Raw genomic sequence first — 27,486 nt, 5'->3', positions numbered from 1 at the left:
TGCTGGCCCTCTCTGGCTGAAAAGTCATGAAGAGAATTCAGCAACACTGCTTACACCTTGACAAACTTATTGAGACAGTGAATGTTTTGGAGCCCCTCCCCACATTGTCCATCAGTGATTGATTGATTGATTGAAATATTTATTAACAGTTTGCAGAATTACAGTACATTTCAGGCACATTTCAGTGCTTCCAATTTCTTCAGCTGTGTTGTCGCTCACATTTGAACTACTTAGGGTGTCAGCCATTTTGTAAGGTGTTACATAAATACATTCAATTTGCAAGCGTAACAATGTTACATAGATTTTTCTCTTCGTGACTTATTCATAAACAATATGAAGTTACAAAGTCTGGTCCTTTGGTATTCAATTAACATGCATGTTCAATATTAAGCATTTTTAAGCACTAGGTGTATGTACTTGTGGACGTGATGATGTGACTTTCTAGGAACGTAAAATTCTTAAAGTAGATAAATTGTGCATTTGTTTGTTCAATAATGTATGTGATGTTCAATGTCTGGCATTTTACAGTGGAAGATTTTTCTAAATAAAATGATCATGTGAGTGGTTTGTAGTCTGTCAACACGTTTCATCTACATCATAGTGGGGCAGATAAGCAAACCAATTGTGCATTTAATGACTAAAGCATAAACTTTCACTCAGTGCATCATCTACATATACCCCAAGGTTTTATTTCAGACGTGGAAACACTTTCTGACTGACCTCTGGTGACCTTGAGGGTCATTGACCTCAAAATTGCATTGTTTGCACTTTTGCCATTCTCCATTATAATGCTTGTTAAAAATAGAAGTTTTGTGCTTGAAAATGACAAAATTCATGGACCCAAAAATGGTGTTAGCATAATATAGACTATAGGGTAAAATAAATGATCTGATTACGTTTATTTGAATGCTAATGTACTGTATAGTGCATATAAAGGACTCATTATCATGCCTTTATAAACTTAATTTGTATATTAAATGGGGACAATTAAAGGTGAACATTGAAAAAGGTCTAAGAGTGGGCCAAGTTGGCTCACTTGAAAGATGTTTTGTGATTTTACGGTAGGAAGCAATACATTGTTAACTTAGAAACACAACCTCATCTCTCTCCTCATTTCCTTCACCCTGCTCATCTTTGTCTTCATCCTAATGTATATATTATACTTTATTAACCCATTTTGAACTGTGTTCTATGTTTCTATGTCAGTCGTTCTTTGATTTTTCAAAAATAGCAGACCTACAAGCTCGTAGCGTGCCACTCGGGCGCGATATGAGCTTGTAGATCTGCTATTTTACAATAGCTAAAGCATAACATAATGCTAACACCAAAAGGGGTTCCCGTCCAAAATGGGTTAATCCCATGGGGGAATTTCCGTTTACAGCTTCAACCAGGTTATTGGTTAATTAATTGTTATGTAGCTAAATTGCCTCCACTAGTTTCCGTCGGCTCAGCATAAGACATCATTTGTTGTCAGTTTAATTTAATTAATAGATGGTCTACTGGCAATAATCTTAGGTTTGTACCATTTAACCCATATACTCATCTTGTATTCGTCTTCTTGACAAGAGGTTTAAAGTGGAAAAGAAAAACAGAGTCAAAATCCTAAACAATTCTAAACCTTTATTTTCTAACAAGAGTGAAAAGAAACAAAAGGCAACAATGAAATGAAAAGTTTATACACAAACTCATGACAACCGTGTGTCTGCAATATCAATAACAATAATAATAATATAAGCATTTGAACCCAGGAAACAAAATAAAATTCAATAAAGTGAGTTAATGTGAAGTTACTTTTAGATGAGAATGAGAGAGGGGGAGAGGGAGAGAGAAGTGCATAGGGTCAGATAGTAAAGGACAGAATAAAACATCAGAGTCAAGAGGGACGGGGGTCAAATATGCCTTAAAAAAAGTGACGTGTCCTTACACGAGACAGAAGAACAAAGGGGATAAAGAGGTAAGAGGTAAGAGGTAAAAGGTATCCATTTGGGAGAGTAGCACCAAAAAACATGAATGCCTGTTTTCCACACTTCCCAAAAAACTTTATTGTATTGTATGGGCATAATCAAAGAGCATGTGACCTTCAAACAGCCTGATCCAACACCAGATATATATATATAATATAAAAACAAATTACAAGTGTTAGCACATGATCGAGCTGTCAAAACCTTCAGCTGTAGAAATCATGCCCCAAGAAACAAAACCAAAATAACAGTCTAACCCCCTCCCCCCTCAAAAACAAACAAATAAACAAAAAACCCTCCTACTTGAGAGGGGTTCAGGTGACCTGACAATGCACTGTCCCATGTTGGAACAGGCTCAGTTTTTAAACCATCATATAATACAGCTGGCTGGAAAAAACAGAAAACATAGCTTACTGGCTGTCCTCGGAGACGACTTAAGACCAATAATAAAACTGTCCTTTTCTTACGACATCGGCCCTGTGCACGCCTAAACACGATCACTGGGAGGGGTGGGGAGCACAGCGGGAGGTCAGACGAGTGTGAAGACAAGGGGGGGGGGGGGGGGGGATGTTTGTCTGGAGTGTAGACGAAGGAGGCTCAGAAATGATCACTCTCTTAGTGTTTAAATGCGGTGAGAGGGGTGGAGAGGGAGGGGTGGGGGACCTGCTTCTTTCAACATCGTGACATTGGCTCCTGGTTCCACGGAGGTTCCTCTTCAAAGTCTGACCGTTTTTTTCTTCTTCTTTTTACAGAGTTCCACCGTCGATTACAAAGTCTGCGAAAACACACAAGAACGATATCAAATTAACAGTTGTTTAGTCTTGCACAGCCAGACATTAAACAACAATGTCTACTGGATATTTCGGAGGAAATCTAAATTCAACAAACAGGATTGAACGGTGGAGAAAACCAGCTGCAACAAACCTACACCCACTACTTTGAAAACCCTAATATGCCCTAATGTCATTGACTTTGCATAGGATTTGCAATGCTGTTATTTTTTTAATTTCCTTCCATCCAGTTGTAGTCCATATATTGAATTTAAATGTCACCAGACAGTAGGAGGCGATATCTGAACATCTGACAAAGTGAGACTAAATTGTAAAGTAAAATAAAACTAATCTGCATATCTTGGAGGAATATAAAGTAATTTCAAAACAGAGTTTGGAAAATAATCACGGAAAAGAAAACTGTATGAAAAAAGGGGAGGTGGGAGCGTGGTTACCTCTGGCTGGACCTGGCTGGGTACGTGAGGGGAGGGGCTTGAGAGGGAGCGAGTTTTCTTGGACTCAGAGACGTCCTGTGAGCGGGGGTCTCCCTCCGTCCCCCCGCTGCCCCCCCGCTGGCTCTTCCTCTTCCTCTTGGAGTCCTTGGCTCGTCCGCGGCTGCTTCCTCTCTGCTCCTGTAGCTCGATCTGACAGAGGACACCATTATCAGTATGTGATCAGAGTAAAGAACAATAACTACAACTAACTACCGACAGCTAATCAAAAATCAGAAGGACATCTAATGCAGTAAGTGGGGTCCCCAGCTAAAATCACACTCAGTGTTATGGGGGTCCGTGGCCTAATACCGGGGGTCCTGGAAATGAAAAGGTTTGGTGTAATAACTGACCTGGATGAGAGAGTGCAGAGCGTCTCTGGTTGGCTCGCCGGCGGCCTGCAGGACTTTGTGGATGGTGTGGGTCTGGTCCAGGGACACCTCCAACACGTCCCCTTCCAGTTGCAGCTCCTCCAAATGCTTCCTGGTGGATGGCGACAGCACCACCACCTGGCCGCACAACGACGGCAGCAGGGGAAGAAGAGAAGCCACATCTGGTGGGAAGGGAGAGACAGAGAGAGGGAGCACGTTTATCAGATGCTTTTAAACACACAACGAAACAAGGCATATTTCTATCAAATACACGTAACTCACCTGTAACATCTGACTTTTTGCTGATGCCATTTTTACATCCAGTCTGCGGGGGCAAGACATAACATTGTGATACTGTTAGAAACTCACTGGGTAGAAAATGAATACGAATAATCTTTATTGTATTTGTATAGTACTTTTGGATATCTTAAAGTGTTTGACAGGCAATGAAAAGAAAAAAAAGAGACAAAGTGGGAATTCAGGACAAAAGGTGATTTAGTTTTAATCACTTAATCACTTAAAATGTTCATAAATAGATTGCAAGCTTCACAACACGCGTTGTAACGCTTGTACTTTTGCGGTTTTAGAAAATGTACAAAATAGGGTTGAAGGAGCAGACCTGTGTGCCGTTCATCTCCTTGTCCTTCTTGGGCGACTCTGTCAGGTCGATAACGTCGTCCTCTCCCTCTCCGCCCTCCGAGTCAGAGAGCACAATCACCCCGTTCTTCTTTTCTGCCTGGTTCTTATCTGCATTTCCTCCGTTCACCTCGTGGCGGCAGAGAGTTTCCCGGAGCTCCTGCAGCCTTTTGAGCGCCTCCTGCAGCTCGGGCATGTCCAGTGCGTCCTTGGCGCGGCCCTGCCAGTTGATGGCGCGTTCTGTCAGGCACTGCAGCGCCTCCCCCTCTGGGAGACGCACCGGCAGGCGCTGTAGCGCCACCAGCAGGGCCAAGATGGTCTCCAGGCGCGGCCGGCGCGATCGCTGGCACCGCGGGCATAAGAAGCGTGAGTCCCAGTCCCACCAGCAGAGGGGGTTGGCGGGCATCGGGCCCGTGAGGGGCAGCAGGGGCGGGAAGGGTACGCACCCGCCGTGGAACCAGTCTTTGCACAGGTGGCATCGGTGCTCAGGGTCGCGTGGCGGCCCGCCGCACACGCATACCGACTGTGGCGGGCCGGCGTTGCCGTTCTCCTTTACAGAGTTCTGAGCGGGGCTGGAGGCATCGAGCTCCATGGCGTCTTCCCACCTGCCATTCTCTTTGTCGCCCGTGTGAGCCGCCGTAGCTTCAAGTCCAGATTTACACATGTTCACCTTCTGTATCCTTAACAGAGCCTCCTTCTCCCGGTGCTCCCCTTCTTTGAATGCCATCACCTACAGTCAGGGTGAGAGAGGTCAATGTTAGGCCCAGCATAGAGACAATGCACAGCTTCATTATTATTCGTCCCAGTCACAATACATTTCATCCTGTGCAGTTTTCCTATTAGTTTCTGATAAATTAACCTAGCTCTATCTATGTATTTATAAGCTTAATTTTTTAACTGAACTTTTTCCAGTCCCCCCACAAATTAACATCAGCATACCTTTTTTTGGACGAGCAATACCGTTTCCATTTTTAGACACATCCTTCCTGTACCTTCCCAATATTATCCACCACCCTTTTCTACTTATTTAATAGTAATGGTACACTTAAAATACAGCACATACGTAGCAAAAAAGCTATTGTTTATAATGACATGCCCAAAATAGAGACTTGAGGATTAAAGGTTAAGAAGTGGTTAAGAAGTGCAGGTCAGTTTCTCTGGGTTTAATCATTTATATAGATGTAAACTTTATTTTCTATGTATGCCTAAGCATCTGCTTTTACCTTCTAAAATATGTATGAATTCATGTCAATAATAATTTAATTTGGGACTCCTTAAAGAAGCCGGTGTAAAGGACTTATTAGTCCAGTGTTTGGCGAGATTGTGCCCCCCCCCCCACACACACACAGATCCACTCCATAAACAAAGACAGGAAAAGACCAGACATCACATGATTTAACGTTTGTCCACTATGCTTAGAGTGAGAACATGGATGACTCACAATGGCTCCAGGGTCCCTCAGGTCCTGGGCGGAGAGGCCCAGAGTGTTGGTGTCCGAGTCGTCGTCCACTGGCTCCGTGCCGTCTACCCGCTCCTTCCTCTTTGCACAGGGACATAATACCTGCAAGGCAACAATGGACTTCAATATTCTTTGTTGTACTGTACAATAGCTGATCTGCAAACTTTAATCAATTTTATCGCCTATTATGATATGAATGAATAGGGACGTTAGGCTTTGGTCGTTATGCCCATTGATTCCTCCCACTCACTGCTGTCGTATCCTAACGATTCACCTGCCAGTGAGGAACCCCCACCAGGGAAGACCTAAAGCCTTCGTCCTACTCCTACTGCCCAACACTCCTTGCAGACAGGTGCTGCACCAGCACATAGGAACATATCACCCTCCCGTTTCTTTTAGCGGTGGCACACCGTCTCCAATGCACAGCCATGTGTGCGTCTGTCTGTCCATATGTCCGTTTGAATACACAAGTAAGACGCGCAAACGCGGGAAGCGAACGCAGCTCGTGTGTGTGTGTGTGTGTGGTTGTGTGTGTGTGTGTGTGTGTGTGCTACAGCTGCGCCCTGTGTGTGTGTGTGTGTGTGTGTGCTACAGCTGCGCCCTCTGGTGGCGGGCGGGTGGTGTAACAGCGGGACAGACACACAGACACACACACACAGACACACACACACACAGACATTCAGCCCTTGCTGTCATAGTAAGTGGCTCACTGCGTTCGCAATAATGTCTGTCTGAGTAGGACCTTTGACCACTGTCTGTGTAGGACCTATTGACCCTGCAGCTTCTTAAAAAAGCTGCCTACACCTCCGAGCCATTGTAAAATACCCGGTAACCTGAGACCTCTCGTGACTTGTTGCTTTAATAATACACAGTAACTATAACAATTAGGGGTGTGCGATTATGGAATTATGACTGTTATCAGATTATTTGCAGGGTCATATCTGCCAATACGGATTCTGACATTATACAGAGGACCACAATGGAAACAAGCCTAGGCCCTAGGTGCTTGGCCCAAAGCATGTTAATAAAGTATTCAATCAAACAATAAATATACTCTTTTTCCAATTGTCTGTTTTCACTACTGAATGAGATGAGTACACTAATGTAGAATTTAGCAATTGACGGTCACATTATAATTGAGTCATCAATATCGGTGAAAATAATTGCATTATTTTGAGACAGATCCGATACCGAATACCGATTTTTGTGTCCGATTCCGATAAACTACCGATTATATTGTGCATCTCTAATAAAAAATAAAAGTATAGTTCCACCGCTCCGTTCGCACGGGTGCGATGTCTTTTTGGAAAACAATAAGTAAAATAAAACTAATCTGCATATCTTGGAAGAATATAAAGTAATTTCAAAACAGTTTGGAAAATAATCACGGAAAAGTAAACTATGAAAATAATCACACCCGTGTGACTGTGAACTGAGTGGTGCAACTCCCCTCTCCCCCCCCCCCCCCCCCTCCTCTCCTCTCTCTCTCTCTCATTAGCAGGCAACAAGGCAGCACTAATACTATCTCTCTCTCTCTCTCTGTTGCATGTCTTTTGTACAGCAGCTCTTTGTCCTTGCCTCTGAAACCTGTTTTTGCGCTGGGTGATAACTGACCTCTAGCAGGCTGTGTTGGCTGCTCTTCTTCAGGAAGGTCTTGGTGGCCTTATCCCTCCATGAGTGAGCACTGGCCACCTGCAGTTCCAGCTGCCGTAGCTCCTCCATGCAGACCGGCAGGTCCCGTCCGATGGCTACCAGACCCTCCAGGTCGTCCAGACACGGGTAGTGTTCCCCATTCTGCAACAAAATGTAACGTGACATTTCCATCAATTTGTCCAGGATTCCCCTTTAAACTGACTTTAAAAGGCCAGTGACAAATGATCCTGAAGACTCCAACCCAATTATGAGTCACGTGTTAGTCATTACAGCAGAGTAAAACAATAGAGGTGATTTTGAACAGAAGCCAGATGAGGCAGAGTAAAGCCTACTTTATACACCGTTGAACGACGCTTAACAGTCATGTTATTGACAGTGTATTAAGTATGTTTTAACCTGAATTTCTTCCAGGTCTGTGACCCAGGCGCGTGCTCTGCTTAAGCAGTCCTGAAGAGCCAGGATGTTGGGCAACTTGACAGGGATCAGCTGGGCTTCATTCACGATGGCATCCAGCGTAGAGAGAGGGTGTTTCTGCCTGCAAACACAAAATCAGAACCAAATACTGAAACTCACAACAAGCTACACTGGTTTACAACTGACTAAAGCCTGACAGTCACATGCACAGTATTTATTAATCAAACTTTATTATCCTCGCCAGGCCGAAGGCAAAGGGGGACATTGTTTTTGCCGGTGTGAGTTAATCTCGCGAAATGTTGGCTGGAAGTAGGAAGATATTTTACTTTCATTTCATAATCTAAATCAAAGGAGCTCAGATCAGTTCGAAAGTGAAACCTTGCCCAAGTTTGGAGTAATATGTTTACATCATAGATGACTAATGTCACAGGCTGGCCAGTGTGTGCGTGCGTGTGCTTGTGAGTGTATGTGTGTGTTTTGTCTCACCGTTGCTCCAGACAGATCTGGGCCTTCTCCTCCCAGCGCTCTGCGATGGTCAGCAGCTCCTGCAGCTCGGCCATAGCCGTCTCCACAGAGACGCTCTGGGGCACATTGCAGCCGGCCTCCATCAGGTTCCTCAGGACACACAAGGTCACCTCGCCCTTTTCGCCTCCTTCCGCACCCAGCGCCCGCCTCACCTCGCCTAGCCAGCAGCCCTGCTCCCGTAGCCCCCGTAGCAACTCACATTCTGGGACGTCCACAGGCAGGTTAGCCCCCTGCTCCAATAGGGCCTTCAGCTGCTCCGGGGGCTGAGGCTCCCTCCTCCAGTCTCTGGTGTTAACCAGAAGCTGTGCCTTACCCTGAAACTCTTCTACTGTCCGCAGGATCGCCTGGAACACAAACATAACGTTTTTGTTTTTTTATGAAGCAAAACAGTGATCGGCATTTTTTCTTTTTTTAATTCTGAAAGGTTTTTTACAGAAACGGTTTATACATTTATAGGGTTCAAATGCTTAAAAACTAAAAAGTTTTTTTATTATAAATGTGCTGTCCTCACCTGTGCCTCCTCCAGATGACTCATCACACAGGGCAGGTTCTGCATCATGTCCACTAAGGACTTCAGCTCTGCCAGAGACATCTTGCCTTCACTGAAATCAGAGTGTGTGACTAAATAAATAAAGGCCAACAGACACGGCTAGTCATGTGATAAGTCTGAGAGCCTTCAGGGATCCAGAGTGTGAATATTTCTGGCCATCATTAAGCTATAATAGACCATCTAGAAGCTCCCAACACACAGTGTTGTAACGCACTGTGAGCTTGCAGATTGGCTATAAAATATGGCTTAATTTATTAAAACCATATATCACAGTATCGATATATGTTAATGTACAGCCCTGGCATGTTACCTGGTCTTGGAGTTACTGAGGAGTTCAGTGCTCGACTGCTGGCAGTGTTTAATGTCTTTAAGAATAGTGTTCAACTTCTGAAGGAGCTCGTTTTCAGGAAACTTCTTCTCCGTTGCTTCCTTCTTCAGTGCCTCCAGATCATCGATCCCTGCAATTCCAATCCACTTTGTGTCACTGCATGTCATTTAACCATCTTAAAGCATCCTTTTGCATAGACATTAAGGTGTTGTATGTATGGACTGTGTGAGTTCATCGTTACCTATTTTGTTTCCCTCTTCTTGTTCAAGTGCTTCTTTTACTCTATTCGCCCAAGAGTCAAATGACTCAGAGCGAACCTTCAGCCGGTGTAACATGGCCAATAACTCGTCCAGGGTATATCTATACCTGCAGAGGGAAGAGGGATGATAACAGTCAAGTCAGAGAGGCTATGGCCTCTTTGTGCTTCGAGGGGTGACTAAAAAGCCAAACAAGGAAGGCAGTGAGACACTGTATCTGGAGCAGGTGGGAAACACAGTTCTCAATGCTTTTATCCAGCATTGAAAGAGGTTTCGAATTACAGGCAAAATACCACAACCAAAAACTTTAAACGGAAAGGAAGACATTTTGTGTAGTTTCAGAAACTGCCTCCATGAAATACTCATAGGAGCTCTAGTCTTCTCAATGTCTCAGTTAATAATAATAATAATAATAATATAATAACAATATTATCCTGCTACCCTAATAGACAGGGGGTACACGAGTAGTGGCGGATATCGCCAGGTACCTGGCGATGCGATTACACATCGTTTCCGAGGGTCACGATTCGATTAATCCAGATTAATCCTGATTAATTGGGCTATGTTACGATTCGATTAATCCCGATTAATCATGATTAATCACTCACTGTTAATCACTCAGTCACTGTGTGACTAATAAACAAAGTGCTTTATAATGATTATGAATATATATATTCTTTCACAGTGCATGTTTTTAACTCGAATCTTTGCTTCTGGGGGGGTCCATAGAAGAAAATATTTTCAGATGGGTGACCGTGGCCAAATACAGAACAGCAATAAGCAGCTTTCTTTAAAAAAAAAAGAATGAGTTTGTACAAGCATACAATAAATATATATTAATAATGACATAAGATGTCATGTCATAGAAATACATGGGCAGGATTTCGGTTGAGGTCAGCAGCACTCTGTCAAATTGCCTTTATTCTTTGTTAGGACAAAAAAGGTGCTTTTCTTTGTTTCCTTATTCAGGGATTTAATTTTCAGTTACTGAAGTGTCATTAAGGAAGCTTTGGGTCAGTTCTTGAGACTATATGTTGCACTTTTCTGTTTGTTTGCACACATTAAGGAGCATTTGGTTTAAAGTATTTTACAAGTGTATGGCAACATTTTGGATTCTATGATGTTGAGGGGACACGGGAACTCGATACAACTCACAACGTGTACAAGACCATATTGCCCACTGACATCCAGAGATGCAGTCAAGACAACCATCCCGATCCCGAACACACGGACAGCTGCCCATGCACTCAGAAAAGGCGACTAGAATTACGAAGTCCATCGGCACTTTTATTGCAAAGGATTTACGTTCACATTCGGTCGTGGGGAGCGACGGATTCCGGGCCATGTTAGCACTTTGGAGCCACACTACATCGTCCCATCTCGGCCACATTTCACAGGCGGTCGATGGTGTGAGTTTTATCGAGTTCTCGTGTCCCCTCAACCTCATACGATCCAAAATGTTCCCTTTCTGTCATCTTTTTTCTCTTCCCCTCCGCGTTGGTAACTCGTTGTTTTGGTTGTTGAAAGCTAAAGCGTGTGCGAGCGCTGTGTGCGTCACTCTAAAGTAACAGTCCGGTACGACGACGCAGCGCAGTCGCAGATTAGTTCCGGCCTTTTGCTCCGGTAAAAAAAATACATTATATAATCGATGTTTGACATTTGTGCATCGATTAATTATCGCCCATGATGGCATCGCGATTAATTGACTAATCGATTTTTTTCCCCACCACTATACACGAGCACATGGCCGTTTATCCGCCGTCTATCTCCGACCGAAGCACACTTTTACCACACATCTCTATGCAAAATAATTTCTGCACGCTCCCAGAATTAACATAGGCTACATTGCATTCACTCAAATGTCTTATTTACTTTGCAAATATTACTTTTGTGAAACACGCTGTTGTTGCGAAGCTCAACAGTCAACAGCCTATGTCAAAATCGTCATGTTGGGGCCAGACTGGCCAGTCCTTCACAGTGACACGCGTTACATGAACCACGTGACCGGCATGGTTTCTTACCCCTCAATGTCGTGAACGCGCCCTTCTAAGGCAGCCTGCGACACGCCTACTCTACACTGCTCCATAGAGCAACACTAGCAGCACAGAGCCCAGCCACTAGTAATTCTAGTTATTATTATTAGTCTTCTCAATGTCTCAGTTGGTTTGTGGTGTTGACAGAAATAAAACTGCTAGGGAGCTAGTACAAAAAGTGGTAATGACTTTGTTAATAAAATATCAACTTCTCTGTTATTCCTGTTACGAGAGCATGAAGTGAATGATGATGAATACCTGAGGTAGAGTTTATCTGTGGGGCAGTTACACAGGTTCTGGGTGTGATAGAGGCAGACCAGGCGCTCAGGACAGTTGGAGCAGGCCAGAGCGGAGAGGAAGCAGGTGGTCTTGCAACAATCACACTGTCTCTCGTCGTCTGGTAGCAGCTCAAATGCCTCCCTCTCTGCCTCAGTAATGCCCTGGTGGTCAAATAAGGTTTTACATGGGTTACTATTTCGTCACACAATATGAATAGAACACGTTTGTTGTTGTTTTTTAAAGTAGTTGAAGTATGTAGGCATCACAACCCTGCTGCCAAGGGTGGACTCCAGCAGCAAGCTCACCCTCTCCAACAGGCTCTTCCGTAGTTTCCTCTCCTCCTGGACGATGATGAGCATCTCCCGATGTGTCGCTGCGGCCAGGTTGAGGTCTAGCCGCTCTGGGGTAGCCGCCATTTTGCACGTGAGCTCCTCGTGAGAGAAAACGCAATACCTCCGGAGGCGGCGGTAATGTTCGATACAGTTACGACCCGCAGGAAGCTGAGAAGAGAGGAGGGAAGGCCAGAGCATGCTTCAGTTATGGGACTCTCTCTTTCATTGGTGTCTCCCCAGGTTGTGCCTAAACCCTAACTTCACAAAAACTATGCCTAAACCTAATCTTAGCCCATAACCTCTCAGAGATTATGGCGAAACCTCATCTCAAAACCAAGTCGACCTGGCGAAACACCATGAAAACAGAGTCTCGCCTTCAGTTATACTTAGTTGTGCGCTAGGGTGAACAGATCCAGACTGTTCATCGGAGGGACAGAAGTCTTGCTTGTGTGGAACAAGTGGGATGGGGGATGGGACGGGGTTAGCAACTTAACACTAAGGTTGCTATTAAAATGCCTTATGTCATAATATTCGACCATAGGCCTAATATTGCCTATCATTTTGTTATTAAACCCCTCTGGCGTCCTCACATTTTGTTTTAAAATGCAAATGTTTGTCATGCGTGACATGGTACTGTAGCCTAGTGGATATTTATCATGGTATTTTAAATGGGCTTAAAAACAAATCTTGCAATTTGAGAGCTTAAATTACAACAGAAAGCCAACTATTAGGCGACTAACTATTAGGGCATTTGAACACTGATGCCTGCCAGTCATAAAGTGGGACATGGTCTCAATTTGTGGGATGCCTGAAAAGTCTTGGAAAAGAGACTGTCCCACACAAAGGGGGACATCTGGGCGCCAAAAATAGTTCTACAACCTCTGAATGTGACGTGTTGTGTGTTGAGTTTGAGGACACAGCAGTGTGTGTGTCATTGTCAGAATGTGTATGGTCTTACCCAGTCTGCAGTGCAGAAGTTGACAGCTTCGGCAAAGTTATATCCCTGGTTGAAGCCGGCATGATAGGCTCTCGGGAAGGTGATGACAAATTCTCCAGCACACTGGTTGGTCCGCACAACCTGTCAATCAAAAGCATGGATGTCAGTGATTGGAGCTAGAATGCCTGTGTTATAATTTTGCATGCAACCCATTTTGACATCCTGACAGTTTTCTGAAAATGTTATGTTTCTATGTCAGTCGTTCTTCGATTTTTCAAAAAATAGCAGACCTACAAGCTTGTAGCGCGCCACTCGGTGGCGTGCTACAAGCTTGTATGAGGTTGTAGATCTGCTATTTTTCAATAGCTAAAGCATAACACGATGCTAACACCAAAAGGGGTTCCCGCCCAAAAAGGGTTAACATACAACATATGGTGTCAAAATTAAGTTTGATGTTCTTATGCATCATGGTGTGTGTGTGTGTGTGTGTGTGTGTGTGTGTGTGTGTGTGTGTGTGTGTGTGTGTCTGTGTGTGTGTGTACAAGTGGGACGTGTGTGCGTGAGTGTGTAATATGTGCGTGCATGCGTGCATGTGTATACACCTACCGGCACACCATGGCCCATGAGAATGTTAGGGTTCATGATGGTGACCAGCTGGTGGAGGAGGTCAGGCTGATACTCAAACAGTTCTGGAGTCAGCTTCTTCATCACTCCCTCAAGTCGCTCAGCGGCGTGGGAGGGAACTCCGTACCATGTCTTGGGTTCACCCCTGGACAACACCACAGGAGGAAATGATTGGATTCAACAACCTTTCACCTTCCTATGGATTGTAGATAGCACCTACTCTACAGCCAGCAGCACAAACATGAACTCTGAAGTATTCATTTAACTCAGAGAATGCATATGACTAAGAGTTTTACAATTACTTTAGGCACCCTGAGAGATCATTACAGAGAGATCTTTACCAGTAGATGGAGGGTAGGCCCCATGTGAGATCATTTGTAGTAAATGGAGGGTAGGCACCATGTGAGATCATTAGTACATGACTAAATGTCGGGTAGGCACCATGTGAGATCATTACCAGTGCAGGTAGTTGATGGAGTAGCTCCAGTGATCCTCGATATGCCAACAGAAGGCTGAGAAGACCATGCCCACATAGAGCCAGGGCACCTTCATCCCAGAGATGTCTGCGTTGATATGGCACAGAACAGACTGCTCCAGGACTGGCATGACGTTGAGGTTCCAACAGCTGCGAGCATATTCCTGATGAAGATGAAAGACAGCAGCATCACTAGGGTTACTTAAGTCTCAATCAAACAAGATTATCAGAGAACTGAGAAAAGACAAATTGTAAAGGCCAATTCAAAATTCTGGAAACGTGTACTGTGGAACCCTACTCAACATCCTGTCTATCGTTTACAACAGTAGCTAATTTAAAGCCACAATAATACAAACTAGAAAATACTGTTCCTGAAGAAACAGTGTGCGCTCGAGTAGCTCTCTACTCGATGATGAGCCACATGACGTGCCCAGAGGGAAAATGGCCCTGGGAATAATTACTATAACAAATAGTGGACGCGCTACACAAGCCCACAATAATGGATACAAATCAATTTTGTAGGCCAACTACTTGCTAACATCTGTTTGACAAGTTTATTTCGTTTCTCAGAGCAACAGTTACAAATAGACCGTTTTTAAAGAATCCAAGCATACCGTATGTGAGGCAGCAACTTAGCTCAGGTGAGCAGGTTGAAGTCTTGCTTAAACGTAAAGCAATTTGGATGAAGCGTTTGAAGACCATTTCACATACCTCCTCTTCTGTTGTGAGGTCCTTCTGGCCGGTGTTCATGGGGAAACCGCTACCAAAGTCTTTGGAGTGTATGTCGGCTCCGTACTCCACCGTCACATCCTCCTCGATGCTGCTGACCAACCTCCAAAACTCCCTCTCCACCAGCTCTGTCGGAACCATCTGCAACGCAACAACACGCAGTCTCTCACATCCAGTGCGTTTACAGAGGAATTAATGTGAATCCTTCTAGTGTTATGTCCCCTGTTTTAGAGAGCCTGCAGTGCAAATATGCCACCAGCCCAAGTAAAACTCATTGTAACACAATTACACATAGGCCTCCAGTGATTTTAAAGAGCAAACTGTCGACCCAGAGAACGTATTGAGCGTTATGTCAAATTGTGACCCGTCGTCCTCACAACAGACTGACAGGATTCACATTAAATATCAGCAGAGTTCCACTTTAATCGGATGACCCAATTTTGGACAAGACTGTTTACACATGTTTACCATTTCAACATTCACAACAAAATATTGCTTTAGTTGGGGGACGATTAGTGGGTCAACACTATCGCCAGTCAAGAATGTTCCACAGTGAGGTGAAATACAGACTGTGTGCATGTGTGTTGTCCTTACATGGACAGGCATGTTGAAGTAATCCGCTTTGAAAGCATCTGCCATTTCGCCAAAGGTATGCAGGTTATATTCCTTTGTCGCCTGCTCGAAGCCAAATGCTTCGTTTGGCCTTTTACATTCCTGAGGAGAACCAGAGAAAACACAATGTAAGCTGACGAAGGGAAGAAAAAAACAAAATATAATACACCTAGTACTGAGACAAGTGTTGTACCTCTGCCACACATTTGGGGCATCGCCAGTTTCCTTTGGGAGGCTCCGTGATCGGCGGCAGTAGACAGAAGGTGTGATAGTTATCATCACAGCTGTCGCACAGCATGAGCTTCTCATCATCATCGCCACGGCCACACATTCGACACACAAACGAATCAACCTTGAGAAAAAAGGAGGAGAGATCAGAGGAACGAAACAACCAGAGTGTAAGAGAATCCGCCTCATATATTTTACAAGGAAGAGATTTGCTGAAGGAGCCTGCAGGCAGGGGCATTTAGAGCTGCAACAAATCTGTCAATCTGTGCAGTTCATTGACATAATAAAATAACTGAAGATAAGTACAAAACTGTGGCAAATGCTCATCACACATTATGTGAATCCAAACTGACATCTTGAAATTGTTCAATACATTTAAATCAGCAGTAAGAAATATGTTTCATTTTGTAATATGGAACCAAGAAATATATAGTATATATTTATTTATTTGGTGGTGGTTTTAACGCACTTCAAGATTATTTGATTAAACAAAACAGTAGTCTACAGAATAATCATCAAGAAGATAATCAACAGTACTCATGTACCGTTTGCCATTGTCTGTTCTACTTACAAACTGATTGCCGAGGTTGCGTCTGAGCCTCATGGTCATCTTAGTACAAGGTCCATCATCTTCCTCTTTGAGTTCGTCCTTCACAGCCTCCTCCTCTACGTCGTCCATCTTCACTTCAGTATTGGATTCCGTCTTAACGGTGATGGTAGCAGGAGGCGGTGGCAGGAAGGACGCGCTGTCATCGTCACCCTGCGTCTCTGGAGCTGCTGCAGTTGGTGGCTCTGTGACCGGGGCATCACCGCTGGGGACAGAGGCTGCTGGAGGAGACGCAATGTCCCTAATTGTAACAGTCTGAGGAAGATCATCTGGAAAAACAACAGCCGTCATCATCATTTAGTGAAAGTCAATTTAAAAGCAAATGTCATTTGTGAAAGGCTACAACCGGCTTGTAGTAGTTACAACAGTAACCAAGCAGGTTAGGACTTTTTGGGGGCGAAAGATCAACTGCACAACCTTCAACACCAAAAGAAGACCTTCTACCTTTCTTTCTTAAGCCTTTTTCCCTGGCCACCAGGCCCAGTCCCATCATCTTAGGCCCCGCCCCATAGATCTGCAACTTCTTCAGCTCTGGGTTCTTCTCAATGTCCTCCTCAGTTGGTTCAGGCTGTAGGCATAACCAAGTGGTCAGCATGAGGGGTGTGCACACACACACAACTCTCCAAAGCACACAGACAGCAAAGCAAGGGCCTGGGCCAATGAACAGAACAGAGTTAGAACACTGCATCACAACGAGGGATGACGCTATGTAGGTTAGAATGGAAGGGAAACATTAGCACAGCTAGAATGTTAAGACCCACCACCAGTCACAACTTAAATCACCAACATGCACCACTCTTCACTAGAGAAGGGCCAATCAAGCTACACTAAATACACCTTGCGAAGCCAGGAGGCTTGTTAATACCTAGTTGTCAAAGAAGAAATGTAATCATCTTTTTCAGTCATCACTGGCACTGCTGAGGGGCACATTGTTCAGATACAAAACACCTCCACGCATCTTCTCAAGAGACAGTGTTCACTGGTTTAGGGAAAGCATGTACAAACTGAACCTACTGAGTTTTGAGAGTGACATGCACTCAAGCATGCAGCCACACAATGCTGCAGCAGTGGGCGGACAGCAAGGCATAACAGCAGTATAGAGAGGCACACAGACTGTCCAGCAAGAAAGCATTCAAGCCAAGTACGAATAGATAGAGTACAGTACAAGTTAAAGAGACAGAATGTTAGATGCGATCAGAAATCCATAATTGTTGCTGGTGTCAGGGGTCCGTAGTGTGACTACAACTACTTTAAGACTTTGCAATACCAAACTATCAAAAACATTTATAACTTCATATAAAACAGACTTCTTCCTGAGATCTTATTATAGGCAACAGCTGTGTTTTTGCTAAAAGCTGAAATTAATATATCAATATATGCTGTTGATTTGAAATCAAAGATGGTATAATAAGTTTATGCAGTATTATCATTTCAACCACGTATACCCTATATAATGTGTTGACCAGGGACTTCCCTCTACACCAAATCGTTATTTATTTCTTCTCCAAAAAAAAATAATAATAATAAAGAGCTACACATCATCTCCACCAGAGAGGAGTACACACTCAGAGTGCTAGGAGAGACAGAGAAACAGAGTGAGAGAGAAGAGAGAGAGGGGCGGAGAGTGAGCTTGTACCGCTGCAGCGAGGAGCTGAGAGCCAGTGGTGAGAGGATGGGGAGGGGTGAGCTCCTCTGGACCCTGCAGGGAAGACAACAGCAACAACAGACTAAGACAAGAGGAGCGAAGGGAATGAGAGCGAGGTAGAGACCAAACCAGAGTCAGGCAGTGTAGGCATAGAGTAATAAAAGGATAGAGACCGAACCGGAGGGTTAGCCCCCCCCCCCCCCCCTCCCGCTATTAATTTCAGTGGTGTTGCCGGAAGTATAATTATAACTCAATGGCTCGAGCGAGCGGAAGTTTAGCCTAGCCTAGACCCAGACCTCAATTTTGAGGTCCGGGCTTGCGCACTTGACGTCATGAACGTCCGTCCACCTCCATGAAAGTGCTGCAATTCCACATTTCGCCAGTAGGTAGTGGCATCTTCAACGTTGGATAGCCTTACTGGGGGCTTGCGTGTAGGGAGGAGATTACAGGACACCTTCAGGAAGCATCATAAGGGCTTTGCATCGGAGCTTTTTACCTTCCCTACAACTCTGATACAGCTTTTCACCCAGGCCAACAGATGCGGTTAACTGACTGTGTTAAAACATGTTTAACATTTAAATATTGCAAAGATATCCACAAAAATGATAAAGGTCCCCCATGTTTTTCTAAAAGGTCTCTTAGAAAATGCTAACTATAGCTTGTCTTATGAGGTTATGGTAGTGGAAAATGTTACATTGCATTTGTCTCCTTTTACCTTAACCACTTAAAACCTTATATGCATTGGTGATAACTGGGGTCCCCCAGTGTTCTATACTTAATCCCACCCTTTTTGCCCATCTGTGCAGAAAAGATCTACAAGCTCACAGGGCTATTATACATGCTATTTTCACCTAATGTGACATGCCCACAATGATAGGGTTAATGTGGTAAAAAGAAAAAAGGAGATTTATTGTCTCAAATACTTGTGATTCTAAAGCTGGAGCTGAACTGAAATGTAACACTAACTTCTCGTTTAGACACTTTTCTCAAGTTTTCTGTGCAGCTTCCCCAGTTTGAACTGGCAGTTTAGTTTGAGAAAAGTGACAAATGTCTGTCTTTAACTACAGTAGAATGTAGATTTATAAGTCATAACTGGACATTGTTTCAGATAATTGTTTGTGGGCATAATTCTGGCCAATTGTGAAAGTGTTTAGAATTACCAATATAATGCCTTAGGCTAGGGAACTATACAAATACTACATGTGCTTCTTCAAAACACGACCACTTATAATGCTCACGAAGGAATGATAGCAAAGAAATTAGCAATAACAATGCCCATTCGTCAGATTGCTATGATAGGTAGTGGCCTAGTGGGTTTATGAAATTGGGAATGGGTAAAAAGTCTCCTTTGCTATAGGCGAAAACTAAAAACAAATAGCCCAGGCCTATAATTAATTATGCTTACGTCCTATGCTGGTGTTCAGTGAAAAAAGTAAATCTAAAAGCTCAAAACATCACGCAAACCGGTACACATTATCTCTTAGTCATGTGATCAACGCGGGTCTCAGATTTTTTTACATTCCATACGGATTGACTAAGATTGACTTCTACTACCTGAACTGGTAGAGACCTGTACTCTGAGGAACACATTTCTGTAGTTGCTGTTGATTTCAATATATACATTTTGCCTTAAGAAATAGCTTGTTTCAGCCTGCTACATTTTCAGGAAGAGAAATGTTGTAGTTCCCATTAGCTTGGAAAGGATGTCATTGGTAGGTTGGTTTCTTAACTGTCCAGAGCCCACATATGAGACACAGAGTGAGTAGAGGGAACTGGAGCCATTTTATAATGAGCATTAGTAAGGACCAATTATATGAAGATAAAATAAGGTAATGTGTTGCTCTACTGGATTTGGAAATCAAAGTGAAGTATTTTACCACAATTATAATGGAAAGTCCATGAACATCAGCAGGAGATAGGTAGAGAATATGAGCTACACTAAACATGAATTGATATGGCAAAGGAAATGGATACATGTCTGTACATCTGCCTGAGAAAAAGAATGAGGTGAAAGAAAACAGGTGAGCAAAATGAGCAATGAGCAGCGACAGCAGCAGATTGAAGCACCATAGCAGCACAGCAGGCGTGGCAGAGAGCTAGCATGCAAGGATGCATTGCATTCTGGGTGTATCCCACCCCATCGTCCTTATGTACTCCTGTGTGACTGTTACAGGATAAACTGGAGAAACATGACATGCTAACCCGGATAACAAAACAAACAAATCTCCAAAACAACATTTTACAGAGAACAGGTTATAGATTTTTAATGATAACCTGTGTAGGATCACTAAATAAAAAACGTAATCCAGGTGCGACAGAAGAAAACAACATGTTTGGCTGCGTTGGACAGGGGAGATGGAGGAAATGTACGGTGTTTCAATATTCTGCCAGGCATGCCATCTTAAAATAGTGTGTGCATATTCATACAGAAGAGATTCTGTTTAAATTCTCCAAATGCATGATGCAACATTGCAAACCAAATACAAAAAAATCGGTTAGGATTTTTAAGCTCCTGTGGTGTGAGGCCAGCTTTAAGTGATAAAATTAATCAGTGTTTTCATTCATTATTATTAATTCAAGCCGGGTCCTATTAAACTGGGCTCTAACTGGGCTGGCCCGAGGATCGACCTGGCCCGACTAATTAGCACAATTTTAACTGGCCTGACCTGAACCCCACAGAGAATCTAGGTTGTGAGGGCATGGCATTTGAGGAAGGTGTGAGAAACAAGACAATAGAAATTAATTTACAGCTGTTATCAAAGCAAACCTGGGCTTCCATAACATCTCAACAGTGCCACTGGCATGCCACGCCCCATTGATGAAATGATTTGTGCAAAAGTAGCCCAGACCAAGACAGTATTAAATGCATACATTAATAATCATTTTTTGTGGTCTCCTAAAATATTATAATTCATAGATTTTTTGATTTTCATGAGCTGTACGCCATCATCAATCACAAAAAAAGGTTTTAAATACTTCACTTTATGCACAATGATTTGAGAAGTTACACTTATAAATATATATATATCATATAAAACCTAAAAACTTTCCAGTGTGTTCCATGAAGGCATTTTACACAGACCTCAACATTGCTGATGATTTACAGGTGACCAAGGGCATGGCATTAAATGAATGCAAGAATGACAGACATTCTCAGGCATTCAGACATTCTCAGTTTGGTCTTGTGACATATGCTCCTTGTGTGTGTTTAGATAGCCCCCAAAAATGTAAATAAGCGATGCAACTGATAAGATCAGACATTGAAATACAGTTATGGATACATAGGTGCACCAACTCACATCTGGCTGGCGGTTGGCTCTGCGTCCATAGCTGCTCATCTTGGAGGGCTGGACTAACTGACGCAATGGGATGGAATGAGGCTTGTACTCTTTCTCTTTATCCTCACCATCATAGTGCTTTGGCTTGGGAGGTGGCTAAACAGGGAAGGAAAAAGGGATCAGGTCAAAATGCATACTAAAACATTGGAATCCTGTGGATCTTGGGAGTCCACAAGGCAATGGTGTGGCTCCAAAGTGAGGCCATTCCATTGGTGTGGACTGGCCTTTAGACCTAATCCAGACAGCTTGTGATGTCAGTTATCTATGATGGCATATTTCTAAATGTTATGTTTTTGACATGTGACTTGAAATTTGGGTACGGTTTCAGTCAGATCTGAGAAACATTGACTTCCATTTTAAATTATTAGTATTTGTAATGTATAAAATGTGTAAAACCATACTGTGGACTACTGGCAGTGTGCACAGACAAGACATGGTTCACTCATCGGTTTGAGAGGATACTATGGGGCAATAAAGTGGTTTTATTTTAACCACTTAAGCCCAATTACACAGTACAAATCACAAATAGCATTTCCTCAAACTCAGTGTTGCGATTGATTTTTTTTTAAAGAATTTATAAAAGACAGGGAATATTAAAAAAACAGGGATGCCAAATGTAAAATGGTTAATCAAAACATGGATAAACATTTAGTTTTTTTGGTCAAAAGCAAATTATACATTACACAGTCATTGTGAGATTATTCACTAAGAGAATGACTGTTTCCATGTTATTGGCTGCAGTGCTAACACAAAGGGACAATGGTGTGTGGGTATAGTGTTACCATCGTGGCACCAGACTGGAACATTTCAAAGGGGTAGACGATCCGCTCATAGTGCGACCGCAGAAGGGAGCCGATGTTCTTGCCTGTGGGATAGCCTAGCCTTTGAGCCACACGGGCCCAGCGCCGCTCCTTGCAAAGTGCCTCAAAACCTCCTTCTTCTGTAACAACCTGGAAAAATAAATACATGTGTCAATAATGTTGACTGTAGTATGATAGAGGAAAGGAACGAGAATGGGGAAATACATCCACTTGTATCATATTTACCTTTGATAGACTGAAGAGGTCAAGGATACGCCTTTCAATATTTGGGAGTTTCAATGAGGATCCCTGGATCTCCCAGAACTTAGCAATACGGTCTAAATAATTCAGCTTCACACGTGTCTCTGCCTACAATTTTTAAAAAGGGACCACAATGATTAGATATCATTGACCACATTAACCCCTAGATTCCCTATTCAGTTCATATTAAGTTCACAATGCAATGCCGTGTACAGGGGGGGAAAAGGAGGGGGCCTAGTATAGACCCCTTGGGACCATGGTCAACTAAGTATATAGGGTTTAAATGGCTAAACCCTACTTTGTTAACCTCTGCTCAAAATGGGGTCATCCCCATGTTTTATGTTCCCCACTTACCTTAGGGTTTAGGTTTCTGGTTTAAGTACTTGTGTTTTGTACTATACAATATAAGTACAGAACAAAGAATGTTTGTTTTTGCCATTTTTGTTGAAGAGTCTGAGCAATTATGTTTGTTTATTTTATGCCAGTGTAAATTTTTAGTTGGCTAAGACTAGATAGTTTAAGTAGCCTTGGCAGGCCTAAAGTTCAATGGATTGTTCAAAGACTGAGCTTAAATCAGAATTTGCTACTAAAAGTTACACTAAGACTAAGTTGCTAAAATACTTTTAGTCTTACTAGAATTACTAGGTTAGGTTTCTGGTTTAGATTTACTCTAAGTGGGGAACAAAGAACCTTTTTTGCATGGTGGGGAACATAGAACCTGGGGAACATAGGTACACTCAAAATCTTTGTCGAAAATAACCTACCTAATACCTACAGTACAAGCTCACACGTGCTTACCAAATAAATGCTTATTCTAATTTATTACATACCTAGAATAGAGAGGATAGGGTTGATGTGGGTAACAATCATGTCAATAACACTACTATAAAAATAATAAAAAAGGAACAAACCTCAAGTTCATTAAGTCGCTGAATGCGGGGTGTGAATTTGAACGTATCCAGCTCCACTGAAAAGGGTGGTTGCCACTCCTACAGAGTTGCAATGGACAATATAATTAAGTGAAGCCAAAGTTAAAATGTCAAATTGTCAGTATATTTCACCTTTATTTAAACAAAAAAACGAATATTTACCGGTGGAGGTCGAATCTTGCAGATGCCAGATTTCTCTGCGATTGGACGGATCTTGGCGATGTAGCCCAGGGCATCTTGAAACTCCTCCCAAGTTGGTTCGAACACTGGGCACTCCGGTGGAGGCAAAAAATCTTCCACGTCCATCACCCTGGCAACAGCAAGGCCCAAAATCCAAAATAAGTTCACGAAGTCAGGCAGACAGCATGAACTAATCAAACAAAATGTTTCACCATGTCCAACAGTGACCAGAATTTGACCTGACAAGTAGGTTTAAGCCTAAATTATGCAGCAGACCTACAAGCTCACAATGTGTCACATCTGCAACGTGTTGAGTTTGTAAAGTTTTCCATTTTCAGAGTGTGACACCATCATGCTACAACCTCCTCAGTCCTCATGAGGATACAATATACAATGAGACAACCCCTCGACAACACTTCTCAATTACTTTTCTGCTCAATGTTCAGTAAACAGATGGAAACGTACCTTAACAAGAAGCACTGTAGCAATTTTACATAGCCTACTTATTCGGATGGCAATGCAGGTCAAGTTCTAGTCTAAGAGCATTTCACTGACTTTTCCCTAAAACAAGCTGCGTCATCTGTTTGTTTACTCAGAGCTTCCTGGTTTGTTATGACATCATTACACCATAATACTTGGGAGAGGAAATGCACCGGATATTCATTTCCTCTGTATCTTTCATAACTGTAACTTGCATCAGTTAAAGATACCCAACATTACAGCACACATCCATTCCAGACATAGGTAGATGGTAGGGGGAGGAGCTGTGTCTTGAAACTGGTCTGGCCTCAGAGTCATTTCCAACCCGGACAACCCCCCTCCCCCAACATCACAGACAAGACAACAAAACAAAAGCCATGCCCTTATGAACCCCTGGACAAACACACATATCACTAAATAATGTTCCATGGACCATCATAATACATAAATAAACATAAATTAATAAATACTAGAGTTCAGGTCAAAAACTATGCAGTAGGCAAATTAAATCTATGTTCCAAAAACTTGTATTATTACAGTATGCAATCAAATCAAACCCAGAACATCTCCAATATAGACGTTTACACTAAACCCATCCGAACACGCCAAAGAGTTGTAATTATTGGCATGTGGATTAAACGATGCTCTGTGGTTCTTCACGGGCCTGAAAAACAAACAATGGCGTGAAGACTCCATGGACCCCATCACGAAAGCCACGTACATCCCGTCACCTCTTTAAGGTTGATGTCAAATTCTCAACACAAGCGTCTACAAATCCACCGCTACCCAACTGCATAACACTGAACATATATACCACGACCAGAGACAAATATGATCAGTAGTTCATAACAATTCGCTTCAATCAAAAAAAGGCCAATTAATGTTAACTGTTAAACTTGGAATAACCCGGTGTGTCGTATTAATACCACTGGTTAATAATTTACCATGACAAGAGCCTAAGCAGACACAGAAAACACACCAGACCGATAAAATGTAACTATCTACCACGAATGACTCAAATGTTTTATTTTGAACAGTTGTTGAAACCCCAAGGAGTCCCATTGTTCGGATGTGATGTAAGGCTACATGTAGCATGGCTAGCGTTGCGGCCTCCAGTCGCAGCAGCACCTCCCACGGTTTACGTTAACTATACTTAGCACTCCTGTTAGCCCCCATGTAGCTAGCAAATCTTCCACCTGCACCTGATTAGAAATTATTTGTACTTTATAATATTATGATTATTATCGCACCCCCCGTGACTGACCCGTAGACACCTCGATGTCCCGGGGAATGACTGCAAATGTCCTTCCTCCCTTGTTGTGGTGATGGTTGGTGGCTAGTAGTGGCTAGCTGTTAGCCAACGGTGGCCAGCTGTGTTGTGGTCCAGTTGACTAGCTAGCCTAGCAGGCTAACCCCGTTAGCTAGCTTTAAAGTTGGCCGTTTTCAGCCCTTCACTTCACCATGTATCCCGTCCCGTCAAATGCATGAGTCTGAGCTATCGACGGCATATGGTCGTTTTGCTTGTACACGAGCGTCTTACACTGGGTTTAATGATGCCACTATCAATCACTGTGTGACCCACATCACTTCATCCTGTCTTTACAACGAGACGCCATCTTAGTTTTTTTTCTCGCACGGAGGAGGCTCGCCTCAACCTGAATTCTGGAGACGACGAGCAGCTAATACGTCAGAAGTAATCCACAGTTACCTGAGTAATCCTATTGTAACGAACAGCGAACAACACACTGACAGTGACACATTATACACTTTAATATCTGTATTGACCATTCATTCAGAGATTAAGAGGGAGTTGAGCAGGTCATTGATGTTAGACTGATTGATTGGACGTTGGTTGTTTGATAAAATTCATATCTATAAACACACAAGCACACTTTCTATTATCTCTCTCTCTCTCTCTGTGTGTGTGTGTGTGTGTGTGTGTGTGTGTGTGTGTGTGTGTGTGTGTGTGTGTGTGTGTGTGTTTTGAGTGGTGCTATAGCCACTCAATGTGTGTCCCACACATTATGTAACTATGTATGCGCACGGAAAGCTGCAACACGTCTCTCTCTCTCACACACACACACACACACACACACACACAGGCCAGGGAGGAGTACAGTACAGTACAGTACAGTACAGTACAGTACAGTACAGTACAGTACCACTCACTTCAGACAGGTCTAATTTTCTAGATCCTCGAGCACACTGGCCTACTTGGAACGATGCAAGTTGGAAATGCATGCCCAGTTATGTCTTTCTTTATAATTTTTATCCCATGATTTTGTAACCAAAATTTTCACCCAGGCCAATGTAATCCTGGGCGCTACTACACTTCCTCTGCCAACCTGGGGGGCAGCGGACTGACCTCATGCTGCCTTCTATACATGAGGAGTCCAAGCTGCTTCTTTTCACCTGACAGGGGAGATTTTGCCCGGCCAGGCATAGCGCGCAGAGGAACACGTTATTCCGACCAGTTCCTTTCCCCTCCATCAGGTGCCCCGGCTGGCCAGGGGGAGGTTGTTTAGAGACCAGGGATTGCTGTATGTTCTTTGTGAGGGTACCTACTACCCTAGGGGACACAGGGAGAACATGCAAACTCCACCCAGTTATGTCTGTGTCCCTTTAATGCCTATGGTGTTCTTTGTCAGCAATAATGACCTCTGGCAGAGAGCGAGTCTACCGCCAGTAGGAGGGGAGATTAAGAGAAGAAGAAGAAGATGGATCAACCACACACTTCGGAAGCCCAATACCAGCATCACAAGACAAGCTCTTAGATGGAACCCGCAAGGCACAAGAAAGAGAGGGAGGAACCAAGCAGTGTGGACTGACATGGAAACAGCTGGAAAAGAAGGCCCAGGATGGAGGACTCTGGCGAACTGTAGAGTCTGTAGTCAACGGCCTATGCTCCATGAAAAGGAGCGATAGGCATAAGTAAGTAAGTATAGTGTTCTTTGTCAGGCATGCCCAATATGGATCACTGTGATGTCAGAACAGGCCACTAGCTCCATATAGGGGTGTATCCGACGGACTGATCGACACCGGGAACTGCACTCCCTGTGGTGGTGTGGAACGCGTGTGTCAAATTTGAAGTCGGTGGGGCGAGCAGTTCTTGAGTTACGTGGATTACAGTACACAGACTTGGTGCATTTATAGATAGATTTTGTTCCCATTGTCAGAGATGTAATCATGTAACCATTCTATGACAGATAGATACAGAGATCTCCATATATGGGTTTAAAAGGGACACAGACAGATTGATAACATCAGTGATCTCCATCCAGGGATTTGCGAATGGATTGATCCATGTTTTTTGGAGAAGCTGCATACCCCTCTGGTTGTACTTGTACCTGGTGTCATTGTACCCACTCTACCTGTTTGTCTACTCACTCTACTCTGTGCCGTCTTTATTCCCATACATTGAGCTATGCTCTGTCTGTCTGTCTGTCTGTCTGTCTGTCTGTCTGTCTGTCTGTCTGTCTGTCTGTCTGTCTGTCTGTCTGTCTGTCTGTCTGTCTGTCTGTCTGTCTGTCTGTCTGTCTGTCTGTCTGTCTGTCTGTCTGTCTGTCTGTCTGTCTGTCTGTC

At 43.4% G+C, this 27,486-nt stretch overlaps 1 protein-coding gene across 3 annotated transcripts; it reads right to left on the bottom strand.

Moving 5' to 3' along the window:
- Nucleotides 1–1,600: 1,600 nt before the first annotated feature.
- On the bottom strand, nt 1,601–25,526 carry kdm5c (lysine demethylase 5C). Of its 3 annotated transcripts, none has more exons than XM_083768895.1 (29): nt 25,155–25,526; nt 23,407–23,554; nt 23,227–23,304; nt 22,301–22,423; nt 22,037–22,204; nt 21,216–21,350; nt 17,908–17,970; nt 16,716–16,839; nt 16,236–16,540; nt 15,630–15,788; nt 15,419–15,538; nt 14,807–14,965; nt 14,078–14,259; nt 13,603–13,765; nt 13,018–13,137; nt 12,033–12,227; nt 11,707–11,888; nt 9,400–9,524; nt 9,141–9,288; nt 8,792–8,882; nt 8,242–8,624; nt 7,738–7,876; nt 7,303–7,482; nt 5,671–5,790; nt 4,213–4,959; nt 3,876–3,918; nt 3,576–3,775; nt 3,187–3,375; nt 1,601–2,736 (listed from the first exon to the last, which is right to left on the bottom strand). In XM_083768895.1, exons 2-29 carry the CDS (start codon nt 23,548–23,550, stop codon nt 2,728–2,730), a joined length of 4,794 nt encoding a protein of 1,597 aa, XP_083625021.1. In that variant the 5' UTR covers nt 23,551–23,554; nt 25,155–25,526; the 3' UTR covers nt 1,601–2,727. The 3 variants fall into 3 exon arrangements, with proteins under 3 accessions (XP_083625021.1, XP_083625020.1, XP_083625022.1); XM_083768894.1 differs by having other exon boundaries at nt 25,169–25,526; XM_083768896.1 differs by lacking the exon at nt 17,908–17,970 and having other exon boundaries at nt 25,169–25,526.
- Nucleotides 25,527–27,486: the final 1,960 nt, after the last annotated feature.

The sequence above is a fragment of the Protomyctophum parallelum genome, assembly GCF_964188405.1.
Source record: "Protomyctophum parallelum genome assembly, chromosome: 7".
Classification (NCBI taxonomy): Eukaryota; Metazoa; Chordata; class Actinopteri; order Myctophiformes; family Myctophidae; genus Protomyctophum; species Protomyctophum parallelum.
This window is presented reverse-complemented; position numbering and strand designations above follow the sequence as displayed.

Bases quoted from the DNA above. Each gene is read 5' to 3' on its own strand.
- kdm5c (XM_083768895.1), bottom strand. From the start codon at position 23,550: ATGGACGTGGAAGATTTTTTGCCTCCACCGGAGTGCCCAGTGTTCGAA. The intron at 22,424-23,226 runs GTTTGTTCCTTT...TAAAAATTGTAG, and splicing joins AGCGACTTAATGAACTTGAG to GCAGAGACACGTGTGAAGCT. The intron at 11,889-12,032 runs GTGAGCTTGCTG...TTTGACCACCAG, and splicing joins GGAAGAGCCTGTTGGAGAGG to GGCATTACTGAGGCAGAGAG.